This window comes from Typopeltis vanoorti, chromosome 15 (assembly GCF_054136105.1).
Source record: "Typopeltis vanoorti isolate ZY-2024b chromosome 15, IOZ_Tvanoo_1.0, whole genome shotgun sequence".
Lineage (NCBI taxonomy): Eukaryota > Metazoa > Arthropoda > Arachnida > Uropygi > Thelyphonidae > Typopeltis > Typopeltis vanoorti.
In genome coordinates, this window is record NC_143563.1 from 16587935 (window position 1) to 16615871 (window position 27937).

The following is a 27937-nucleotide window of genomic DNA, read 5'->3' on the forward strand; positions in this document are numbered from 1 at the left end:
CATTTTTTTGAAGAGGCGTGTCTTTAACAATTGAAACAAAGCTCAAAATTCTTGAGAAGGGTAGTCAAACCTGTTAAACTTTTTAAAATTTTGGCTAAATGTTTTGAGGGCTTGTATGTAGGAGAATCATTGCCTTCTATGATAGGTTTTAGTGGAGTGTTTTCCTTATGTATTTTAAGCAAACCTTATAATTGAGGGATGAGAGGATGAAGAGACAATCTTAATTTTTTTTTTTCTCGGAAATTCTGTAGTGGTTCTCAGGAGAGTATTAGTATTATTATGAAGGTCATAAGTTAGATCTTTCAAGAACTGAACAGTTATCTGTTTGTAGCAACTGTAGCATTCTATCACTCATCTAGTGATTTGGAAAATGAGAAAACATTTTTAGATGCTATGATAAGCTTGAGAGAAGAATTATCTCACGCTCATCATAGCATCTATACTGAGAACAATAGAAATTGCCCTCAATCTGGTCCACCTTAATACTAACCTCAGCTATAACCTCCCTGATTGTCACTTCTCAGTTATCCAACTTTGGCATATATCTTGCTTGTGTGAACATGCTCAACTTCAAATATCAGTATTCTGTTTGCAATTAGATTTACAGCTGTTGTTTCTTGTAATGTATATTTTTTGTATTTCTCTTTTCATGTTATTCACCTGATGAAGTCTTAAGAAGACTTTAATAGTTGTGCATTCAAATAATACTTTTTCTATTTTATCCCCTGGCTTTTAGTCATTAAATTTCTTCAAATGTCATATATCAGAGTAAATCTGTTGCATCAAATGGATATATATAAAGCATTTATTTATTTTTATACAATTAGATTAAGAAAGGATTTTAGTGAAGTTTATAAATCTTTCAAGGGATGAAATTACAAGGATATATTTTTATAATTATCATGAATTGTATGCTACAGGACACACTCTTAAACTAATTAAGCCAATATTCTTTCAGTGAAAGGATAGTTAATCATTCTATCACTCATTTTAATCATTAAAATCTTTCAAAAAATTTACATTTATATTTCTTAAATCAGGCATTTCTGTTACATTGTCTGCTGGCTAGTTACCTAGAGGTGTTGATGCATTTCAGTTTTTAAATTGTCATTGCCATGTTTTGAAACAATTTCAGTATTTATAATATTAACTTCTATATCAGTCTTCAAATGTAATGAAATAAGAGTTTTCTTACATTATTTTTGCATTTGACTTATATGGGAGACATCTTACACTACTCTACTATATATGCTTAAAAATTTTAATATCCTGCAGCACAATTTAAAGATTGAACTTAGGCCTTTATTTTTATAATTGCATCACCATGGAGCCTGACAGCTCATCTCAGAAAGCACTAAACAATATTATGCCTCTCCAACTCATTCTTCATGCTCCAAGTAAAAAGGTCTAACCTTCATGCCCTTGCTAGCCACTTATGTAACTTATCTTAGATTCTCTTTCTAAGATAAATGATTCTAGGAAGGAGCCTTAATAGTATAATATAAAACAAATTTGTCTCATAAATTAACAAGTTAGGTTTATAAACAGTACTTAAAAAGAAGACAATAAATACAGAATTTAAAAAAAATGATATACTTTTCAGTAGTAAATTTCACTTTTTTTTTCCTTTCCCCATTTTAATGTCATGCATATACCACCATTTACACTTTGCAGATGACATAGTTATCTTTACTTCAACTGTGCATGAATTACAGACTTGTATCCAAGAACTCCAAATTGCTACCAAAACAGCTGGACTAAAGATAAACCTAAAGAAGACCCAAGTTATGTTCAATAGTATGTCCAACCAGAAATAATAAAAATCAATAATGATGAAATTAAACAAGTAGATCATTACATATACTTAGGATAACAGATATCAATGGAACAAAATATCATGGAAATTAAAAGACGACGCATGATGCTTGGGTGGAAAGCATTTGGAAAATTGCATTCAAAAGCCAACTACCATTGTTCCTGAAAAGAAACGTTTTTAACCAATGCATTCTTCCTATATTTATTTATTTATTCATATGGAGTTTCTTCCCTTTTCTCCTCCGTCCCTATTGGGCTGAGTTGAGCCCCCTCATGGGGGGTTAGGTATTGATGGCTGTAGATCTGTGTGTTCATGGGGCCTGCTTGTGGGATGAAAACCCCAGATAAACTGGAGGAAAAAAACCTGCTGTCCACGTCCAAGACTGGCTAACTTGGCTATGGCTGAGGAAGATCCTTAAGCTCCACGTCGGCGACGAGAATCGAACCCAGGACACTCCTTCCCCAGGCATATGGTTGTGAAGCGCATAGCCACTAGGCTACTGTGCAGACTCTTCCTATGTTGACATATAGCTGTCAAACATGGACACTAAATGCAAAGGAAATTCAAAAATTATGAACAACACAATTTAGTATGGAAAGAAGTATGCTTGGTATCACAAGACTAGATCACAAAAGGAATACGTGGATAAGAAATCAAACTAATGTCTCTTACATCATAGGAAGAATGAAACTGCAATGTGCTGGGCATATTGCTCGAAGACAAGATCAGTGATGGACAAAATAAGTACTGGATTGGATTTCACGAGACGAAAAATGACCACAACGCCAACCTAAATCACGGTTGATCGATGATATCATCAGATTTGCAGGAGTGACATGGGAAAGGAGAGCCATGGACAGACAGTTTTGGAGTAATTTTGGAAAGGCCTTCATCCAGCAGTGGATCGACAGTGGCCGATGATGATATATAATGATATATATATATATATATATATATATATATATATATATTCCACATGCTCTCCATAAAAAAGAAGAAAAAACTTTCTACTCCAAGTGAGCTACACTATGTAGACTCAACATAAGAACTGATTGAATAATAATGAGACAACTAAGGTTGTCAGACTGTTATTCATTTAGTATCTATGGGTGTGCTAATGTTAGGTAATCATGTTCCCTTTACTAGCTACTGCATGTGGTAGCTAGTAAAGAAAACCCATCACCCTGTTTATTGGACACGTCATGTGTCCAGTAAACAGGGTGATAGGTTTTCATTATACCAGATAATGAAAATCATTTGTCACTTGAAAACATGTATAAATGTCCATATTTACAGTGAGAATTAAATTGGAGAGCAGTGACACTTATCTGCTTGGTTACCCAGAGTAGCACCACTTGCAGTCTTCTGGTTAAAAGCAAGTCAGATATTAAATGTAAGAATACTTTTGTAGACCAAATATAACACGGATATGTTGTATGTTATAAGAACCCACATTACGTGAAGTTTTTATATTATTATTATTATTATTACGAGCAACTCCAAGGAGTCCATAGACTCATCGAGGGAAGCCCTAACATCATGTCAAGAACAACTCTTCAACATCACACCAGTGGTGGCCAGAGAAAATTTTAAGTGGGGGTGCTGCATATAAAAAAAAAATTTTTTTTTTTCTTAATCAGTAACAAATTTATTAATAAATAAAAATAAATATTAAAAATTGCTTTATTAAAAATCTTTCATCCTCACCACGAACAAACACCAATAATAAACGTTTCATATCAATAGCAATGACAAGTGCAAACGAATATCAACATTAGATCGCAGTGCATTTGTTTCGTGTAATGATAATCGAAAAAATGTAATTCTTTTCATATTTTCAACAGTGACACTTGTCATAATTCAGCCTTGTATCTATAATAAATAAATAATTATATGTTATAAAATAAGATTTACAAAAAATAGGTCGCCATGCACACGCACCAATAATAAATGTTTCATATCTCACAGAAATAAGGCACGTAAGCATACTAAAAATACACTGCCATTTGAGCAGTTACAGTTGGGAATGACATAACGTGCAATGACAAGAGCAAACGAATATCAGTTAGATTGCAGTGCATTTGTTTCATAATCTGAAGCGTTAATCGAATAATTCTAATTATTAATTATTCAATCAATGTGAAAACATAAGCTGTAACCTTTAACACATTGTACTGCATTTATATAATATTGTAAGCATTGTTATTATTTATAAACACAAACAAAATTTAATTTTTTCCTTGGGGGTGCTGCAGTGCTTATGTATGGGCCGCCACTGATTCGCACAGTATCTATCATACTTTGCCTTGAACTCATTTACAGTCATGGAACCCACAACAGACTGGCAGCTTATTCCACTCATTCACCACTCTCCAAGTAAAAAACCCAACTCTAACACCTTTACTAACCGCACTCTTGCCCAGCTTCCATGGATGGGCCTAGTCCTCCCACCACCAGTCCTATTCTCAAAAATATCTTCTGAATTAATCTTATAGAAACCCTTCAGTAATTTGAATGTCTCAATCATGTCACCCCTTTTCTGCCTATCAACCAATTTCTGCAACCCACAAATCTTCAACCTGTTCTCATAAGGTTCATTCCATAGACCTGCTATCATCTTGGTCACTCATCTCTGGATCCTCTCCACCTCCTCCCCAACAAGAAGAAACCCTCGCACCCATATCTGGGCACAGTAGTCTAGAAGGGGGGGGGGGTCTTATCAAGGCTCGATACAGAAGAACAATAACCTGTTTGTCTCTGCTTGTTAAAGTATTTTTCAGCAACCAAGTGATTTGATGAGCTGATTTAGCCACTTTTGTGATGTGCACCCAAACTTCAACTCCCTATCCACCAACACTCCCAAATTCCTGGCCTTGTCAATCTCCTGGAGTACAATTCCACCAATGTGATATTCTGCTGCTAATCTTTTCACTCCAAAATGCATAACCTTACATTTTGCCACATTAAATTGACATCCATTCTCCTTAGCAGCCCAGTCCTCCAAACTATATAAATCATCCTGCAAAATTTTGACATCCTGTACACTCACTGTTGCTCTACCTAACTTTTCATCATCAACAAACAAATGAACAGTTCCTCTCAGAACCTTTCCTATATCGTTAATGAACAAATTGAACAGTAGTGGTCCAAGAACATAACCCTGCAGCACACCACTAGTCACAGGCCGTCTTTTGAACTCTACTCCTGAATAAATCTCTGATATCTCTCCATCAACCACCCTCCTATCCCTCTCACCAACCCTATATCCATCCCTATATGCTGCAGTTTACTGATTAGAATTTCATGTGGTATCCTGTCAAAGGCCTTAGCAAGGTCCAGTAGAATCACTGTAAACCCATTACCCTTATCCCATTCAGCCGTCACTGTGTAATAAAACGTGAGCAAGTCACCGAGGCATGATCTACCCTTCACAAAACCATGCTGTCCCCCATACAGTATCCCATTTTCATCTATCCAATCCTGTATTTTCCTCTTGACTATTTTCTCCAAGACCTTGACAACGATTCCTGATATGTTGATCGGTCGGTAGTCTTGGAACCTTTTTTTATGCAGTGGAACTATTGTTCCCTCTTTCCACCCCCTTGGGACTAACCTAGAATCGAGACGCAAATTAAACAAAATGGTCAAGGCCACTGACTTCTTGAGCTGCTTCACGTACCACACGAACTGGTATACCATCCAATCCCACGGATTTATTGACATTGAGGTTTTGTAACTATTCACCTCCACTTCATTCACCACTATTCCCATATAAGCTGTTGGTTCTTTCATTCCTGCAATATCACCACCTGGATGATATACTCTTGCAAAGTGCTCGCTCAGTAATTCCACTATATCAACTCATTTGGTTACCTCCCTACCATCGGCATTCTTTAAAATCATTCTGCCATATACATTTTTTCTTTTACTTGCAACATATCGAAAAAACTCTTTAGCCTGCATGGCTAATGTTCTTTTGTGATCTGCTTTTACTTTTCTTACCACACTCGTTACCCTTCTGGCCTGCTCTCTATACTGTTCACGTGCCTGCTGGTCACCTTTCTCTTTAAATTCCCTCCACAGTCGTCTCTTTATTTTGCAGCTCAAGCTTAATGGTGTTATTCATCCATTTAACCCCTACTTGATTTATTATTTGGACTCTAGGTATAAAGTCAGCCATTGCCTCCTACAAACACTTCTTAACTGCCTCCCATGCACTATCAACATCCAGCCCTTGCAGTTTTACATGCCGTGGCACTGAACCCATCAAACTCCTAAGTTTGTCATACCAGCCCAATAATTCCACATGTACCCTGTCTTAATTGTAAATTGCACACCTTTAGCCACCTCTCAAGTCAAGACCCTATGATCACTCTCACTAATTGGTGGCAACATGGTCATATTCATTACAACCAAATTCTCAGATGCAATTACCAGGTCAAGCACTCTGACCCCCGGCATTTTCCATTACATGCTGTTGCAGATAGTTATCCGTTAATAACTGCATAAAATCCAATTCCTTCCTCCCATGTGTCCTCTCCTCTTTCCAATCAATGTTACCATAGTTGAAATCTCCCATAATAATTACCCCTCATTCCACTCATTTCTTCTATTTGCTTATGCATACTATCTCCACCATCTATTCCATCACCTGGTCTATAGCAGCACCCAATTGTATATTTTGTTCTGCAAGCCTCAATCTCACACCAAATAGCCTCAAATGTGCTATTTTCTCTATCCCGCAGTTCAACTTTTATTCTTCTTGGTTGCAGCTCATCAACTATCATTAATAACACTCCTCCACCCATTTTATTCTACCTGTCACTCCTGAACACACTATACTCTTCACATTCAATCCCACTAGCTATATCATCATCTGTTAGCCATGTTTCACTAATGCCAATAACCTGTGGCCTAGAAGTGCCAACAAAGGCCAAAAATTCTTCCTTCTTGTTCCTAATACTTCTGGCATTAGTATACGTGAATTGCCGAAGTTCATTTGTTCCATCCCTATTTTGATGCCTTATACTAACTATCCCATTCTGATTTGTTGTCCTTCGTACTCGCTTGGGCATATTACATACACTCAACTGTCTCCCTAAAAGCTGCATATTCTCCTCCCCCCTCTTAATAACTCTAGTTTCCCTGATTCTGCACTTCCACTTCATTCAACAACACCTTTTCAAGTCTCTGTACACCAAATCCATTCAAATGCAAACCATCCATCTTATATAAATCCTTTCGCCCATCAAACTCACTCCACACGTCCACAAATTCCACACCATTCCTCCTGCATAATACGTGCATAAAGTCATTATCAATTTTGGCTCTTCTATACTCTTTGCTGTCATACTGTGGTAACAGACTCACCATCCTCTCTCACTCTTCTCTTTTGCTACCTCAAGTAATTCCTTCAAATCCTCTCTCATAGCCATTGTGTCTCCTTTCAAATAATTCGTTCCTGCTACTACTATCAATTCTTTCACCCTCTGCTTTTGCGCTCTAATAGACTCGCTAAGTTTTGCTGTAATATTTTGCTAGAAATGCTAGAAATTAATGCTATATTAATATATTAATTAATGCTAGAAAGTATTTCATGGAAATAAAAGGTTTTATTGCTAAGGACAAAATACCTGCCCTCTATCATTAGCATTTGAAAAAAAAAAAAAATAAATAGGGATCTTAACATTGAAATTTTTAATTGCATGATGGTTTTCTGTTTTCTTAATAAATGTTGACTCATTTTTCTTTGTTTTTTGTAATTTTTCAGTAATGTATTTAATTTTATTGATCTCAGTAATTTCAGTAAAGGATATGAATTCTGTTTGTTTTTTTAGCTTGACTCCTGATAATAAACGATTCAAGTATAAGAAATTTATATCAACAAAGGATTAAAAACTAATTAGAAAAAATACAAGAAAATGAAGACATTGAAAAAGAATGGAATAATATAAAAGAAATTATTACATCAGCAGCATATGAAAGACTAGGAACACAAAAGATATCATAACAATAATTTATTAGTTGTATAGGATAGTTGTGATTTTTATCCTACACAACTAATAAATTACGCAAACAGGTCAGCAAAAACCCGTCAGAACAACCCAACAACCAAAACAAACTTCCCAACACGAAAAGTTATCAAACTGCCATACAACCAGAACACATACAAAGCCTACAAATACATTTTCAAACATACTGTCTATAAGCTGGCGTTCACCACAAACCAAAAATTGGCAACACTTCTAAAACCACTAAATCTCACTCACACAAAGAAATATAACACCACAATGTTGTCTACAAATTCCTTGCCAAAAAGACTGTGATATCACCTACACAGGTTCTGCTATCAGATCTTTATGGACAAGACTTCAAGAACACTTCCGTGACTGTTAGGGCCTCCCCTCGATGAGTCTGTCGACTCTTGGAGTTGCCTGGAATAATAATAATAATTCCAGAACATTTAAACACTAAAAAACGCAACATCAAAAAGAAAAATAGAATACAAAGTACAGGGGAAATAGAAATAGCAGTTCATGCCCTTGAACAGAAACACCTCACAAATCAGCAACATCATAATAACAGACTGACAAGACAATGAAGCAATGCTTAGAATATCGGAAACGATAGCCATAAAATGTGACCAAACTTCAATCAACCTCCACCGACCCTACATAATCTCAGAGTGTTGGAAACTCCATAATATAAAAATTAGATCACAACTCCGATCAATAGGCATTAACACAAGCACTTCAAAGACAGAAACGCCAAGCCGACATGACACAGCCTACACGTTTTCCATACGACGACACATGGCCAAAACAGCTTGCACCCCTTTAACCCTCTCCCTGACCTCTTTTCCCATAAACCCTTCCTCAAAAAACAATTTCTATTTTTCATTCCCCACTTTCATCTCCCCCTCCTCCAAAAAAGTGCCCTTAAAATTAATAATATATGTATATATCGTATAAAAAAAAAAAACAGGTTTTTCCAAATTAATTCTCCCACATTGTCCCAAACCCCCACTTTTTCCAAAACCTCCTCCTCTTTTAACAGCCTAACAGCAGAAGTATGCACATCGCAGAAAGAAGACAACCAACAACATCTAAAAAAAGGTATGTGTGAATTTTCTTCCTCTATCATTCTGCATATATTTGTCTCTAAAATACATCTGTAATGCCCTAAGATTTCCTGAGTAAAAAGCCAATGACATTAAAAAGGGAAACTCCTAAGCGAAAGCAGGAAAAATAGCCATAAAATTAATATTCATAATTTAAATTCCAATGTCCTTTACATACAAATTCCATGGTACACAGCAGTAGTGACTTTCCTCTTCTTAAATATCATTCCTCCATGCACAACCTGCCGATGTTTATCAGACGTGTCCAACTTCACTGTTCCAATTTAACTATTAGCTTGTCACGTGGCAATCTCTATCGAAAGAAATCCATCTTATTTTTCCTAAGTAATTTTGATAACATTCTATGTACACTATTTAGTTGTCTAGAATTAATGATTGCAGAATATAGTCTCTCAGTTAGATAATTTCCAGTTCTCGAATGTAGTATTGTTTTATTTTATGTAATTAATATTCCATAATGCTTTTGACTTTTAGAGAGGTCTTCAAAGCCCAGCACCGGCAAACCAAAAAGGTTGTAGCCTTAAAGAAAGTTCTCATGGAAAATGAAAAGGAAGGAGTGAGTATATAATGAATAACCTTTAAATATGAAGTGTATGTATATTATAGCATAGCATTAACTCTATGATTTTTAAAGAAATATTATTAACCATGTCATATGTTCCTATAATAATAATACCTATTTCATGTATTAATGAGTTATGACTATTTCCCCCCTGTAATTTCCAAATTGTTGGTCACACACATTGTGTAAATGACACGCAACTATGAATCAACTGAAAATATGATTCTTTCAAACTAATTTGTTTGTAACAATCATATTTATAGTAGTTGTATGGACTCTTTAAATTTTGTGAAGTTATCGTCTCTTGCACTTGTGTGTGAGAAAAATATACAGCAGCATTTTTATGGAAAACATAAACACACTATATATAGTTGCGTGTCATTTACAAAATGCCTGTGACCAATAATTTGGAAATTACAGCGGGAAATAGTCAAATAACTCATTAATACAAGAAATAGGTATTATTATAGGAACATATGACATGATTAATAATATTACTAAGAAAACAATGGTAAATACTAAAACTCTAAACAAAGAAATGCCTAATGCTTGTGTAGAGGCTTAAGTGCTGTGAGGACATTATGTTGGAGGTTTAATGGATTTTTTACAACACTCAAAAAGAATTAAATTAGAATTTAATACTCCTATATTTCGTCCTAGTCACTAGGACATCTACAGGCATTACAAAGACAATTAATGTAACATGCACACAAAAACTTACAATACTAAGCCCAACCACATGGGTGACACTAAAGTCCTATCTAGGTGGAGCGCCCTCTAAGGGCAGTAGTAAGTGGCCTGGAATGTAAGGTGGGACCTCTGGTGATGAGTGTTTCCCAAATCTTCGGAAGCTTAATGCAACCGTATTTGTTAAGATTTGGTTGGTTTCTGAGAGCTGCTGCTGCTTCTAAGAAAAGTCTCTCTTTCTTGAATTTGCTGTGGTGGAGCATGGTGGTTTTCTTCCATGATACTCTGTGGGTGGTGTCCAAAACATGGTCAGCCAAGCCTGAATGGCCATAGTTGTGTTTAACGATGTACGACTTGTGTTCCTCCAGGCGGATGGATGCTGATCTGCCTGTCTGTCCAAAGTACGCAAACTTACAGGAACAGGGTACTTTGTAAACTCCAGGCAGAGAGAGAGGAGGGAGCTGATCTTTCGTAGAACGGATAAGGGTAGCAAGTTTGCAGTAGGGCTTATATGCTGTGTGTAGGTTATACTTTTTTAGTATCTTGGCTATTTTTTCCGAAGTGCCTCAGACGTAGGGTATGGTGATGGCATTTTTAAATTCTTGTTGACGGGGAATGGGGGAGGAATTGATTATTTTTTTAATACTGTGTTCGCTGTAGCCATTGGAGAGGAAAGTTCTGTGTATGTGGTTAAGTTCAGTAGTGAGGGCAGTTCTGCTGGAACAAAGATTGTGGTCTCTCTTGGTAATGGTTTTAATGATGCCATATTGTTGTGAGGGGTGGTGGTGGGAGAGTTTGTGAATGTATCTACCTGTGTGTGTGGGTTTTCTGTATACAGTGAAGGCAAGTGTATCATTGGGTAGGCGCGTGACTAAGGTGTCTAGGAAGGGTAAACAATTGTTCTTTTCCTTTTCCATAGTAAACTGGATTCTTGGATGTAGGCTATTGAGATGACAGAGGAAGGAGTATAACGTGTCTGGGCCATGAGGCCAAATGGAGAACACATCATCTACATATCTTAGCCAGATAGAAGGTTTGAGTGGGGCTGAGTCTATGGCTCGTTTTTCGAAATCTTCCATATAGAAATTGGCAAGGGGGGTGAGAGGGGGGGAACCCATGGCGGTTCCTTCTATCTCCTTGTAGATTTTGTTATTCCAAGAGAAATACCCAGAGTTGATGGCAAAGGAAAAGAGATCTAAGATGTCAGAGGGGGAAAACGTTTTCTAAGAGAGATAAAGTGTCAGTTAAGGGAATATTGGTAAACAAAGAGGAGATATCAAAGCTTACCAATATGTCTGTATTGTTCAAGGTTAAATTTTCACCCATGTGGTTTGGCTTAGTATTGTAAGTTTTTGTGTGCATGTTACATTAATTGTCTTTGTAATCCCCGTAGATGTCCTAGTGACTAGGACGAAATATAGGAGTATTAAATTCTAATTTAATTCTTTTTGAGTGTTGTAAAAAATCCAATAAACCTCCAACATAATGTCCTCACAGCACTTAAGCCTCTACACAAGAATTCTAATCATCCATGGAGAAGATTTAGCACGTAAATCCAAGCAATACGGTAAGTCAAAACTACGACTATCTAGACAACTAAATAGGCTGGCCTTTTTAAAAAGATGTCGGGACACAAGAGTGATACCGAAATGTGTTAAAATGAAGACCAATTTCCATTCCAAAAAAAAAAGCACTCCGTATATATAAACGTGCCAGCCTAGCATTATTACGTGAGCAAATCGCCTCTACTCGTGCCGCCCTCGCAGTGACGAACGCCCCCATTGGCTACTTACATACAGAGCTCTCCACTGTTCTTAACCCTGAACTTCGATTGATTCTCTCTGACATTTCAGAAACTTCCGCACAGAGAGAATTTCAAAAAATAAAAAACAAACACGTAAAAAAATACAGCAACCTGGTTAAAGACAAACCACAACCATAAATTCAACCGCTCCAGACAGTAATTAACCTCTCTTCCAAAAGGCTCAACGAGGATGCCGTCAGCGCCCTTGGCCTTGGCCATAATTTTGCCGTCGCCCCGAAAGAAGTGCCGGTGCTCGATGCAATGGTTAACGGGGGATCGGTCGCTTATCGTCGGAGATAGCCAACAACATCAGACTCAACGTAGCCAACATCCTCGCTCACTCTTCGCCTCCAAAAAGTAACTTATCTTATGCCCAGCGCATGCTCTCCAGAAACTACGCAAAGAAAAAAGTATAGTCATCACCAGAGCGGATAAGGGTAATGCCACAGTTGTTCTTAATAACAGCGAATACAATCGTAAAATGAATACTATCCTGCGCGATCGCACTACCTACATCCCGCTAGAACACGACCCCACAAAAACACAAGTTAAGAAATTAAAAATCTTACTTAAAAAAGTAACCTCCTGGTTCCCTGACGTCACGAAAAAACTTAAACCTTTCCGCTCCCATCCCCCCCGAATATACGGTTTACCAAAAATCCACAAACCCAATTCCCCACTCAGGCCTATAGTAGATGCCACCAATGCACCTTGTTACAGACTGTCTAAACCGCTGGCCACCTCTCTGTCTCCCCTCACCGGAAATTCTGCTTCCTATATAAAAAACTCGACCCACTTTAAAGCCCTCGCAGAAAATTTAACCTTGAACAATACCGACATATTGGTAAGCTTTGATATCTCCTCTTTGTTTACCAATATTCCCTTAACTGACACTTTATCTCTCTTAGAAAACGTTTTCCCCTCTGACATCTTAGATCTCTTTTCCTTTGCCATCAACTCTGGGTATTTCTCTTGGAATAACAAAATCTACAAGCAGATAGAAGGAACTGCCATGGGTTTTCCCCCTCTCACCCCCCCCCCCCTTGCCAATTTCTATATGGAAGATTTCGAAAAACGAGCCATAGACTCAGCCCCACTCAAACCTTCGATCTGGCTAAGACATGTAGATGATGTGTTCTCCATTTGGCCTCATGGCCCAGACACGTTATACTCCTTCCTCTGTCATCTCAATAGCCTACATCCAAGAATCCAGTTTACTATGGAAAAGGAAAAGAACAATTGTTTACCCTTCCTAGACACCTTAGTCACACGCCTGCCCAGTGATACACTTGCCTTCACTGTATACAGAAAACCCACACACACAGGTAGATACATTCACAAACTCTCCCACCACCACCCCTCACAACAATATGGCATCATTAAAACCCTTACCAAGAGAGACCACAATCTTTGTTCCTTTGAACCGCCCTCACTACTGAACTTAACCACATACACAGAACTTTCCTCTCCAATGGCTACAGCGAACACAGTATCAAAAAAATAATCAATTCTTCCCCCATTCCCCGTCCCTCGTGTCAACAAGAATTTAAAAATGCCATCACCATACCCTACATCCGTGGCACTTTGGAAAAAATAGCCAAGATACTAAAAAAGTATAACCTACACACAGCATATAAGCCCTACTGCAAACTTGCTACCCTTATCCGTTCTACGAAAGATCAGCTCCCTCCTCTCTCTCTGCATGGAGTTTACAAAGTACCCTGTTCCTGTAAGCTTGCGTACTTTGGACAGACAGGCAGATCAGTATCCATCCGTGTGGAGGAACACAAGTCGTACATCGTTAAACACAACTATGGCCATTCGGGCTTGGCTGACCATGTTTTGGACACCACCCACAGAGTATCATGGAAGAAAACCACCATGCTCCACCACAGCAAATTCAAGAAAGAGAGACTTTTCTTAGAAGCAGCAGCAGCTCTCAGAAACCAACCAAATCTTAACAAATACGGTTGCATTAAGCTTTCGAAGATTTGGAAAACACTCATCACCAGAGGTCCCACCTTACATTCCAGGCCACCTACTACCGCCCTTAGAGGGCGCTCCACCAGATAGGACTTTAGTGTCACCCACGTGGTTGGGCTTAGTATTGTAAGTTTTTGTGTGCATGTTACATTAATTGTCTTTGTAATCCCCGTAGATGTCCTAGTGACTAGGACGAAATATAGGAGTATTAAATTCTAATTTAATTCTTTTTGAGTGTTGTAAAAAAATCCATTAAACCTCCAACATAAAATGCCTAATGGCAGTATTTTTTGAATAAGTTTTCATACATTCATTTGAAAGCATTGATTCAGTATTCACTAAATTCAACATCTAGCTAATGGTAAAATAATATGGTTTTTCCTAATATTGTGTTCTTTTTTATGTTGTTTAGATAATTAACGAAATCCATTCATTTCTCCTGATTATCTTATATCCTTCCTGTTCCTTAGAACTCTCCATGGCTTCACGCAGATTTGCTTTAATGATCTCAAGTAATTGTAATAAATCAAATGCAGCAAAATATTGTCATAACTACTAGTGCAAAATTTAAAGTAGGTGTAGAAATCCAAGTTTAGCATCATACTATTATGAATTTTCATCATACTGTTATAATCAGACTAGTATCATGCTTTTCGAAGTTTGGAAAAATTCTTCATTTATAAACTTATAGTTGATTTATAGATGAAGAATTTTGGAAAAATTTCTTTTCCAGTACTTTGAGAGCATTCCTGTATATGCTACTTAATCATCTAGGAATAATGATTTTAGAGTATTAATTCTCATTGAATTAAAATATTGCATAAAATTCTTTATGCAGTATTCTGTGACTAAAAAAGCAAAAGATGTAATAAATTTTTAATTTTCTTAGAGTTGTTTAATGGATCAGAATGGGGGGAGGATGGTTTGAAAGTCTTGAACAGTTCTGGAGGAAAACAGCTTTTATATATATATATATATATATATATATATTTATCTCATGTAAAAATTTCTGATACTGATGGAATCTTGAGTTTATTGATGGAATTCCCAGTAAACTCAAGACCATTGTTAAGGTATATGCCACCCTTAGGCAAACATTACTTTGTCATTTTTAAATTCAAGGAAATGTGCAATTTGAAAAAAAAAATGAAAAAAAAAGTAGTTTTTATGGTTGAAATAAGATTTTGTCGGTTTTTGCCACTCTTTGAATGTCCAGCTCATAGGCATTGCCTTATTTACTTAGTGAGATACAAGTGCCTTGATTTACTACTGTATTCCAAAGAAAGTTGCATGGTAAACCATATGTAAACAAACAAAAAATGCCTAATAGTTAGGTGAATGAATAGATTTCCTTAATTGTCTAATAGCTATTATAATTACAGCTATTTTGCCTGCTTCAGTTTAGGAGTACCCCTGTTTAAATGTCATTGGCTATTTACTCATGGATTCTTAGGGCATTATGAGTGTAGATGTACTAAAAAGTATATGTAGCCTAAGGAATAGAAAATTGCACATACCTTTTTCGGTGTAGTGGCTTTTCCTCAGTCTGCAATGTCGAAAACTGCAGAGTGTGTGTGTGGGGGGGATAGGCAGTTTGGTAGAATAAGTTAGAAAAACCCGTTTTTTTTTTTTTTTTCGTAATATATAGAAACATATATACTTTTATATAGGGTGGGGAAAAAGTAAAATTGTAAATTTTTTAAAATAGGGAGGGGGAAGGGGAAAGGATGTTGACGGGGTGTGGACCGTTTCGACTATGGTCGAAACGGTCCACACCCCGTCAACATCCTTTCCCCTTCCCCCTCCCTATTTTAAAAAATTTACAATTTTACTTTTTCCCCACCCTATATAAAAGTATATATGTTTCTATATATTACGAAAAAAACCTGGGTTTTTCTAACTTATTCTACCAAACTGCCTACCCCCCCATGCACTCTGCAGTTTTCGACATCGCAGACTGAGGAAAAGCCACAACACCCAGAAAAGGGTATGTGCAATTTTCTATTCCTTAGGCTACATATACTTTTTAGTACATCTACACTCATAATGCCCTAAGAATCCATGAGTAAATAGCCAATGACATTTAAACAGGGGTACTCCTAAACTGAAGCAGGCAAAATAGCTGTAATTATAACAGTTTATAAAGAGGAGTAACATGGGAGTTTTCCCAGAAATAATATACATAATTGTCTAATAGCTTATAATAAATATAAAAAAAATTAAACATAGTGTTATTATGGAAAAATCCACATTATTCTTGGTAAACTAGTTTAATAAATTGAATTACTGTTTTTAACTGGATGTATGAAAGAAAATTCAGAAAATACTGCTACAAAGCACCAGTTATTCCACATTTTGATTCAAAAGGTTGATTATAAAATTGCTTCAAATGAATTTTGTACCTTTTTAGTTTTCTAAGAGGAGAGAAATGTTTACATATGGGTCATTCTATATGAAATCATCAAATTAAAAATTAAATTGAAGCTACATAATTTTGTCTTGAGAGGTTTTTTCCCTGACATCATATCTATTGTGGTGACCATTAATGTTTTTTTTTTCAGTCCAACTTTCATTTGTTATCAGCATTGGGGCAGGCTCCCATAAATTGTTCACCATGCTCAATAGAATATCAGATAACCTCAGCTGCTCTCGAAACACTCATATCTCCTTCACTAGTGATGACCTGTTAAGTACAGGGTGTCCCAAAATTCACGCAAGATTTAAATTTAGCGCCATTTGTGCGGTAAAGTGTTGCCAACGAGAAAAAAAAAGACAGTGTGACAGCTGACAGTTCAGGGTTATTAAAAATGGTGTAATTGATTATAAAATTGCTTCAAATGAATTTTGTACCTTTTTAGTTTTCTAAGAGGAGAGAAATGTTTACATATGGGTCATTCTATATGAAATCATCAAATTAAAAATTAAATTGAAGCTACATAATTTTGTCTTGAGAGGTTTTTTCCCTGACATCATATCTATTGTGGTGACCATTAATGTTTTTTTTTTCAGTCCAACTTTCATTTGTTATCAGCATTGGGGCAGGCTCCCATAAATTGTTCACCATGCTCAATAGAATATCAGATAACCTCAGCTGCTCTCGAAACACTCATATCTCCTTCACTAGTGATGACCTGTTAAGTACAGTTGAAAATTTATTTATCACTAGGTTAGACTATAATAGATTTAGTTTAATCCTTTATCCCAGTGAGAGCAAACAAAGTTTGCGCCTGAAAATATCTTCAGGACTAAATATAGTGTTGTACTATCTTATCCAGTAAGTAGTGCAACACCAAGGCAACTCGTGGCAAAGGTGGAGCAAGCTACCAGGCACTTCTAACCCAGTATCTCCCATAATGCAAAACACATTTCCTATGTGGATATGTATACTGTTATGCATTAAAGGGATTGGCCATCTACCCAGACTAGTTTCGACCTTTATTGAGGTCTCTTCAGTGGGAGCCAGGCCCAGAGCTGGAGATACCAGGCAGAAGTAGTAGCAAGTCATCTGTGCCTATGGGAGTTGCCAAAAGGTTTATCACCTTTTTTAAAAATTACTCTGGATTTAGAGAAAGATGTTGAAAATTTATTTATCACTAGGTTAGACTATAATAGATTTAGTTTAATCCTTTATCCCAGTGAGAGCAAACAAAGTTTGCTCCTGAAAATATCTTCAGGACTAAATATAGTGTTGTACTATCTTATCCAGTAAGTAGTGCAACACCAAGGCAACTCGTGGCAAAGGTGGAGCAAGCTACCAGGCACTTCTAACCCAGTATCTCCCATAATGCAAAACACATTTCCTATGTGGATATGTATACTGTTATGCATTAAAGGGATTGGCCATCTACCCAGACTAGTTTCGACCTTTATTGAGGTCTCTTCAGTGGGAGCCAGGCCCAGAGCTGGAGATACCAGGCAGAAGTAGTAGCAAGTCATCTGTGCCTATGGGAGTTGCCAAAAGGTTTATCACCTTTTTTAAAAATTACTCTGGATTTAGAGAAAGATGTTGAAAATTTATTTATCACTAGGTTAGACTATAATAGATTTAGTTTAATCCTTTATCCCAGTGAGAGCAAACAAAGTTTGCGCCTGAAAATATCTTCAGGACTAAATATAGTGTTGTACTATCTTATCCAGTAAGTAGTGCAACACCAAGGCAACTCGTGGCAAAGGTGGAGCAAGCTACCAGGCACTTCTAACCCAGTATCTCCCATAATGCAAAACACATTTCCTATGTGGATATGTATACTGTTATGCATTAAAGGGAAAAATTAAAGGCACAGATGACTTGCTACTACTTCTGCCTGGTATCTCCAGCTCTGGGCCTGGCTCCCACTGAAGAGACCTCAATAAAGGTCGAAACTAGTCTGGGTAGATGGCCAATCCCTTTAATGCATAACAGTATACATATCCACATAGGAAATGTGTTTTGCATTATGGGAGATACTGGGTTAGAAGTGCCTGGTAGCTTGCTCCACCTTTGCCACGAGTTGCCTTGGTGTTGCACTACTTACTGGATAAGATAGTACAACACTATATTTAGTCCTGAAGATATTTTCAGGCGCAAACTTTGTTTGCTCTCACTGGGATAAAGGATTAAACTAAATCTATTATAGTCTAACCTAGTGATAAATAAATTTTCAACATCTTTCTCTAAATCCAGAGTAATTTTTAAAAAAGGTGATAAACCTTTTGGCAACTCCCATAGGCACAGATGACTTGCTACTACTTCTGCCTGGTATCTCCAGCTCTGGGCCTGGCTCCCACTGAAGAGACCTCAATAAAGGTCGAAACTAGTCTGGGTAGATGGCCAATCCCTTTAATGCATAACAGTATACATATCCACATAGGAAATGTGTTTTGCATTATGGGAGATACTGGGTTAGAAGTGCCTGGTAGCTTGCTCCACCTTTGCCACGAGTTGCCTTGGTGTTGCACTACTTACTGGATAAGATAGTACAACACTATATTTAGTCCTGAAGATATTTTCAGGCGCAAACTTTGTTTGCTCTCACTGGGATAAAGGATTAAACTAAATCTATTATATGTTAAGTACAGGGTGTCCCAAAATTCACGCAAGATTTAAATTTAGCGCCATTTGTGCGGTAAAGTGTTGCCAACGAGAAAAAAAAAGACAGTGTGACAGCTGACAGTTCAGGGTTATTAAAAATGGAGTAATTGATTATAAAATTGCTTCAAATGAATTTTGTACCTTTTTAGTTTTCTAAGAGGAGAGAAATGTTTACATATGGGTCATTCTATATGAAATCATCAAATTAAAAATTAAATTGAAGCTACATAATTTTGTCTTGAGAGGTTTTTTCCCTGACATCATATCTATTGTGGTGACCATTAATGTTTTTTTTTTCAGTCCAACTTTCATTTGTTATCAGCATTGGGGCAGGCTCCCATAAATTGTTCACCATGCTCAATAGAATATCAGATAACCTCAGCTGCTCTCGAAACACTCATATCTCCTTCACTAGTGATGACCTGTTAAGTACAGGGTGTCCCAAAATTCACGCAAGATTTAAATTTAGCGCCATTTGTGCAGTAAAGTGTTGCCAACGAGAAAAAAAAAGACAGTGTGACAGCTGACAGTTCAGAGTTATTAAAAATGGAGTGCTACAAGAAAGAACAACACATTTTCATTGTTGAGCAATATTTTAAAATATTGCTCAACAATATTTTAAAATATTTAAAATATTTTAAAAAATTGCGAACTGTAGCTGCAAGGTTTGGCAGCTACAGTTCGCAATTTTCGTACAAAATATGGTCGGAATAGTGATTTAACTTCATCAACTGTGAAAAGATTAATTAAAAAATTCAAGAAAACTGGATCAATTAGTGATCTTATACACTTTGGCCTTCCTTCAACAAGTTGTTCAACAGAAACCATCGAAGCAGTTCGTGAGAGTGTTGCTGAGAGTCCAGGAACATCAATTCGGCACCATGGTCTTGAATTGTGTCTTTCGAGAAGCTCTCTACAGCATATTCTCATGAAAGATTTGCATCTTTTATACTTACAAAGTTCAATTGACTCAAGAATTGAAGCCTACTGACCACACACAGTGAAGAGAGTTCGTTGAATAGATTATGGAACAACAACAAGTGGATGCTTATTTTTCGAACAAGATCATCTTCAGCGATGAGGCTCATTTTCATCTTGATGGCTTCGTTAATCGACAAAATTGTCGTATTTGGGGTTCAGAAAATCCACGAGTGATTGTTGAGAAACAAATGCATCCACAACGTGTCACTGTGGTGCGGATTTTGAGCTGGAGGCATCATCGATCCATTCTTCTTTGACAATGCGGCTGGTAAGGCAATAACAGTTAATGGTGCTCACTATCACGACATGATAATCCAGTTTTTTGTGCCTAAATTGCAAGATATGGATGTAGACGACATGTGGTTTCAACAAGACGGTGCCACATACCATACAGCCCGAGAAACAATTCAATTACTGCATGAGTCATTTCCTGGTCGTGTAATTTCTCGTTTTGGTGATCAGAATTGGCCGCCCAGATCATGTGACTTAACGCCGTTGGACTTTTTTCTTTGGGTTTTTTGAAGTCTAAGGTTTATGTCAACAAGCCCATGACCACCCATGCCTTGAAGGAGGAAATTGAGTGCTGTATCAACGAAATTCAGCCACGTTTATGCAAAACTTTCATGGAAAATTTCGACAAAAGAGTGTGTATGTGCCAGCAAAGCCGTGGAGGCCATTTACCCGATATGCTATTCCATGCATAACCCTGTATACTTTATGAATCAATAAGAAATCACAATTTTTAATTAAAAACCTGTGTTTTCTATCAAAATTACTTCTTGCGTGAATTTTGGGACACCCTGTATATTGTTGGCACATTCAGACCCCTATCGAATGTTACTCTTCTCCCATGGAGAAACGCTCATCTGTGTGTTGCTTGGCATAAGTATGTAGAGTTGGATGATCTCCATTTCCTTGGACGGATTGTTTGCAATTCATTTGACTGAAACAATTATTTGTATGGAAACATTCATTTTCCATTCCACGTTAAATCCTCATCCCTTATCCAAACTTTTGTCTCTAAAACACATGTGAAGGATATGAAAGAATAAATTTCCACGTTAATTCTTAACCAGTTAAGAATTAGACGTGGAAATTTTCATGTTAGCTAATTGCTATCTGCTTCGAGTTTTAGTATAAAAATAATTAGTCAATAAGATAGAAGAAACTTTTCTCAACTCTCTGTGCAATATTTCTGTACTGTAGGACAAACAACAGCTCGTGTATGGGATTACATAAAAATTTTCCTCTTTCTTCTGTTATATATATTCATCAAATTGCAAGTAATCAACTACCAGTTCCTGTTATGATTCACTACTACTTCATGGTCTACTAGTCAGACCATGAAAAAAACTATTGCTTCCACTCTTTTGACCTAAACTGAGTCACAGATTACCTTCATTAGCATGGAGGCTTTTATCCCCCCCTCCCCCTTTCTACCCAAAATTCTTGTCCACTTTCCAAGATCTGGTTCAACAGAAGGTGTATAGAAGAAAAAAGACTTGGCTTACAGTGGCTTTTGACAAGAACTCCATCTTCATACTTAGCTTTTGCTGAAGCATGTGCTAAATATAAAACAACTAGCAGCAAATCCATCTTCACAAAGACCAGTAGCAGGAAATTTGCCTCTTGTTGAAATGGAATCTGTACCTTTTCCATCCATCAGTGGCTCTAAGAGGCACTTAAGTCCCCATGGCCTTCCAAGTATCCTTGGATTTTCTAACCGTAATACGAGGATAAGGCAGTTACCCTCTATGCCTTTAAGTATTCTTGTCTATAAATTGGCTGGTTTGCCTGTTCTGAGGGATGAAAAACCAGTTTCTGAGAGAAAAATCTCTCTACCTCTGTATGAGACGGGCTAACTCGCATTTAGTTGAAAGAGACCAGATAAAGGTTCCTCATGGCATGGACAGAAATCGAACCCAAATTTTTCCAACCACAGGGCTTCATCAATACCAACTGAACTATGGAGACTATCTATGCCTTTTGGTCCTTCACAAAGGCCATAGGATGCAACTTCTGTTCACCTGTGCTTCCACCTCTCTCATCTAGATGGCACCACTGTTAAAGCACCCAAAGACTAAGCTGACTTCCTGGCATTACTAGTTTTCTTGAACTCCTGCATAGATGACAAGGCAAATTGCCTACTTCCATGCCAGTAACTAAGCACTGGTATGCCTCCAGTGGTCTTTAAGCAAAAAAAAAAAGATATAAGAATAGTAAATTGCCTGGACTAAATAAAAGTCTTCTAGTCCCAATGATAACTCTCCAGTTGAACTCAAATGTTGTGTACCAGAGCTAACACCTGTCCTCACTTTTCTGTACTCAGCTGGCACCTATCCCAACACGAAGCAATAAAGTGAGATAAAAGCCTACCATCTAGCTATTGACCAATCACCATCACCTTAGTCCTCTCTAAAAAGATCAGGTTATTGACAGTCAACTCTCCACTACTTAGCTCACCAATTAATCAGTGACCACCAGACAATCTAGATTCACAGCTGATCTTAGTCTACACTGAGCATGCTGCTGTGGAAACATTTGGATAAATATGTGCTGTTGCCTTTGACATTTCCAGGGCTTTCAGTTGTTGGATATCAAGACCTGCTTTGCAAACTGCTTTCTTTCAGTCTACTAGTCTTAATTGGATAGCCAGCTTTCTCTCTGGTCATTTACCACATGTCATGATGAACATAATGTTCTTTTTGGACTTTGCCACCAATGTAGGCATGAATCAGAGCTCTGTTTTATTACTTATCCTCTTATACATAAATTACCTACTCTCAGTCGCCACCAATCCTATCTACAGCTTTGCCAATGACATTCCATTCATCAAACCATGTAGTTCTCATTCATCTCAAGCATCCAAATCTCCAAGAGTGTTTTAAACACTGATCTTTATACCATCCTTCTTTGGAGCTAGGATAACCTGGTCACCTTTGATGCCACTAAAACACAGTCCTGCCTTTTATCTCACAAAGGGATCTCAGCTCACCTTCCCTTACCCTCAGTAGTAATATACAAATCACCAAGCTGGAGCAGATCTCTGTGCTTGTTCTAACATTTCTCTTCAACATTTCCTGTCATAAGCATGCCACATCAATGGCTTACTCAGCCTCTAAAAAAAAAATAGGTATTGTTTTCTGTTCAAGAAGCTATTTTATACCCACCCATCTGTTAACCTTATATAAATCCTTAATCCACCCATTCTTAGAAGACTGTTTATACATTTGAGGTGGTGCACCTGAAACTTCCCTAAAAAGAGCAAGAGTCTAGAGGAGAACAATTCGGCTCATAGATGACCCTTCTCTTCAACCTCTTTCTCACAGATGAGAAACAGCTTGAAGAGAAGGAATAGAGTTGAAAAAAATGCATCAATTCTATAACTGTTGTATAGGTACTTCATGGTCACTGATCCATTGAATTGGCAAACATCATTCTTCCACTTGCTGTTAGGCCTGTTAAAACAAGAGCAGCTGCTATCCAGCACCCCTTTATGGTACAGCTGCAAACTCATTGAACCTACTTCTCTTCCTCATTATTCCATCTACCTCTGTCTTCTGGAACAGCCTTCCTCATTGTATTTCCAAAGAACTTCAACCTCCAGCTCTTTAAAAAGAATGTCAATAGATTTCTTCTTTCTCAATCTTTGCTTGCATCTCACACTTGTAACTGATGTACTATAGATTTGTTGTTCTTGCCTAGAAACCCCTGCCCCCTCCCTGAATACCTTCAATTCAAAAAACTGAAATATTAATAGTTGACATCCCTACTCGACTTCACATTATCTCAATGGAAATTCTTTATATTCGAACAGAAATAATTCATAAATAGATTAAATAGCAACAGTCCCTAATACCACACTAGGGTATTCCATTCCTAACTGCCTTACTTTTATGATCCTTCTTTGAATACTGTCTGCCCACAGTTGAGAGAACTGTAGCTGGCAGAATGTCAAGAAGAGTCAATTCATATTGAAGGGGAGAAAAGAATAATAGATGTATGAATTTGTCACCAACATGTGAAATGACATGCTTTATACGTAAAATTTTTCAACTGTTATACAAGCAAAATAGTTACTTTATAAACTGGAATGTTCATAAAAGAAAAGCTAATTTTCCGATGTGTAATAATAAACACTCATCCCACTATTACCCTATTATCGGAATGGATCCTCCTTCTGCCATGTCAAGGGTTCTCTCATCTGTGGTCAAACAGTACTTTGTCATCTGTCATCCAATTTCTTCCTGTCAACTTGGTAGCTATCGGTATAATAAACGATATGGGATGTAATATCCCTTAACTTAAACAAGTCATATGTTGCCGAATTGAAGCCTTTGGCTCTTCATATATTTAATAATCAGTATAATGTTGGTGCCTCAGATCTTTGGAATGCATTATTATTGTCTATTGACAGTTTTTCTCCAAATTGCTTCATATGTCAGGACTCCAGTGCTGTCAGTCCATCTAGAGCCTAGTCTTTCTCTGGGTCTTTTTGTTGCTGGCATCATCAGCCTTCCTGGCATCATCAAACATGTTATGCTAATCTTTCTTCTCCCATTCTGCTTAAATGATCATAATAGCCACCTTCAATTGGCTATTCTTACATGCTCTTGAATTCTAACAATGTCAACTTCCAAATTTCATTTTTAATATGATTCTGCCTTTGTAAAAAAGTTTTACCACTAGATTAATGTAAGATATCATAGGCTCTCTTTACACTCCCAATTTTTCTCAGATTCATAGCTTAAAATTGGTTTGCACAGTCTTATATATAGCTAATTGGATTAATTTCTCTCTTCTATCATATCGATTTATTCAGTTGACTCTCCTGTGTACTTTTATGTATTGCACAACTTTCTTACATTTTTCTGTTTTCTTTCAGAGCACATACTGATTTACTTGCCAGAAATAACTTTTGATATACTTTCTTCTTTTTCTGGGACTGCCTCTTTAACTTGAATACACTGAAGTTTGTAGCTTTTTTTTCTCCTTGCCAAGAATTGCTATGTTCCTTAGCTGAATCGCGCAATTCTAAGTCTACCAGTGAGCCTCTAAGGTTTTGTTCCTGTTTTATGGATATTTTAATTTTTGTATGAAAAATATTTGTATGTCTGAGTCCATATTCTTTGATTCCCAATTAATTTTTTCATTACCTTGTCTATAATATTAATGACATTAACTTTTTGTTAATTCTCTCCATTTTGTGAGAACCACCATTACAGATGGAAATAATCCTTCCAAATGTCTGCTTAGAAGATACTCTTCCCATTCTCAGCAGTTCATTGAATATTAAAAAGAAACTGAGTTGTTTGTAATACTGCTTTTACAGAACACAGGAGAACAAACAAAATAAATGAATAAATTATTGAGCTAATATTTTGTTTATTTAGCTCAGAACACAAATTATGAGACATTCAGTGCTCAATTAGATTGTTAAAGAAAATTTGTGAGTACAAAAAAAAAAAAATCCACTACGGGGTGCTTAAGGGTCAAAGCTGTATAACTGAGAGGAGACCTCCACATAGCCTTTAAAGGAATGCGGAGAACCGACCAGGGCTTCTGACCTAATGTCCAATCCTCACCTTCTCGTGGTGCACCCTGTTGGGTATCTACTTTGATACTGAACGAACGAGGATGGGCTGGCAATTTGGGATTTAGCCGACCAAATTGTATTCTTATTGGTTAAACCAAAATAAAAAATGATGGTACAACATGACAAAATTTCATGCCGGCTGGGGCGTCGCCCGGTTAAACAAGGCCCCCGTTGTTTTTGCCAGGGAACCAGGGCGAACAGCGAAAAGTCAGCTACTGGAACAAATCTGAAAACAAACCCCAACTCAACATCACCAGAGTTAAAGATCGGTACTATCAACGTAAGAAGCCTGAATGGCAAAGAAATGGAGCTAGCTGAGGAATTAGATAAGTACCAGATCGACATAATAGGGGTGACTGAAACAAAAAAGACCAAAACTGGTGAGATCTTTCTGAGCAATAAATATAAAATGTTATATTCAGGCAATAACAATCAAGGAAAAGAAGGAGTAGCCATAGTATTCAACACAAAATACAAGGCTAATCTTCTTGAATGGCAGTCAGTCTCAAGTAGAGTAATGTGGGCAAATATGAGAATGGGGAACTGGACAATGAGACTTATTTGTGCCTATGGTCCCACAGAAGGTTCTACTAAGGTAGAAGTGGAGGAATTTTTTGAGGCTTTAGAAAAAGCAACTGACACAATGAAAAAGGAAAAGTTGGTCCTTGTTGGGGATCTAAATAGTAGAGTAGGAAATGATTGTGAGACATACAAAAATATTTTGGGAAAATTTGGAGAAAAGAGCAAAGCTAATAATAATGGCAAATATCTGTTGGATTTCTGCTCAGGACATGGACTGGTTATTACTAACACCATGTTCCAACATAAAAATGTGCACAAATTCACATGGAGAGAAGAGGCTAGGAATAAGAAAAGTCTCATTGACTATGTTATTGTTGATAGTGATGTTTTCTCCCTGGTGCAGGACACCAGAGTGTACAGAGGATTTGAAATTGGAAGTGCTCACTATTTAGTCTTGAGCAGGATAAAATTGAATTTCATATTGAAAAGAATAACATGTAAGAAAGTTTTAAAGCGAATAAAAGTTGAGCAGCTCTCAGATGTAAACTGTAGACTAAAATACAGAAATATTATTGAAAAGAAAATGAAAGAGTTTGAGAACAGGAATCAAACCTTGGAGATTCAGTGGCAAACTCTAAAGGAAACATTGATTGATTCTGCCAGAGAGGCATGTGGTGAGGTTGTGTGCAAAGATAAAAAAATCAGAACTCCCTGGTGGACACAGGAAGTTAAAGAGACAGTGAAGGAAAAGAAGAAAGCATATCAAAAGTTCCTGGCAAATAAGTCAGCTTTTACTCTTACGGAATACAGAGACAAATGTAAGAAAGCTAAACAGTGTGTAAAACTAGCTAAACAAAAGTCATGGGAGGACTTTGGCAAGAATATAGAAAATAAATATCAAGAAGGTGGCAAAATATTCTGGAGGTTGTTGAAGAAGCTTAGGAATGGAGGAAAGAGTGCTGTAAAAGGAATTAGAGATGATAAAGGTGAAATGAAAACAGGAGAAAAAGATATCCTTGAAGTATGGAGTAATTACTTTGAAAAACTGCTAAATGAAACAAGCAGTGATGACAGCACAGTGATAAAAAACACTGACCAGGCATGCAGTCAGGAATACATATCCATACTTGAAGTAGAAAAAGCCATCAAAGGCTTGAAATGTGGAAAGGCAGCAGGAGTAGATGATATTCGACCAGAAATGCTGAAGTATGGTGGTATAAGAGTCTTACAGTGGCTGCACTGCATAGTTCAGAAAGCCTGGACAGAGGGACGAATTCCCGATGATTGGAGTAGAGCTCTCATAGTACCCATATATAAAAAGGGAAATAAAACTGAATGTGAGAATTACAGAGGTATTTCCCTACTGAGTGTTCCTGGCAAGATCTATGCAAGTATACTTGAGAAACGGTTGAGAAGAATTGTGGAAGAAAAGCTTGGTGAAGAACAAGCTGGATTCAGGCCAAATAGAGGCTGTCAGGATCAGATCTTCACTTTACGACAAATAGTCGAGAAAGCATGGGAATATAACAAAGATCTGTATTTAAGTTTTGTCGGTTTGGAAAAGGCATATGACAAGGTGCCAAGAGAGAAGCTATTCAATACGCTGCAGTTATATGGTGTCAATGGGGCATTATATCAAGCAATACTTAGTCTATATTTGAGTTGTGAGTCTGCAGTTAGAATTGAAGGAAGTACAGGAAGATGGTTTAATGTTAAATCTGGTGTGAGACAAGGATGTACGTTATCCCCTCTGTTATTCATTATCTATATGGAT

At 37.1% G+C, this 27937-nt stretch overlaps 1 protein-coding gene across 1 annotated transcript in view; it reads left to right on the forward strand.

The window, feature by feature from the left end:
• The window catches only part of Cdk9 (Cyclin-dependent kinase 9), a 106417-nt gene that overhangs the window by 7085 nt on the left and 71395 nt on the right, over nt 1-27937 (forward strand). Inside the window, exon 2 of the mRNA XM_090405887.1 lies at nt 9432-9513. Within this exon, the coding sequence (XP_090262013.1) occupies nt 9432-9513 (82 nt within the window). The remainder of the gene's footprint in view (nt 1-9431; nt 9514-27937) is intronic.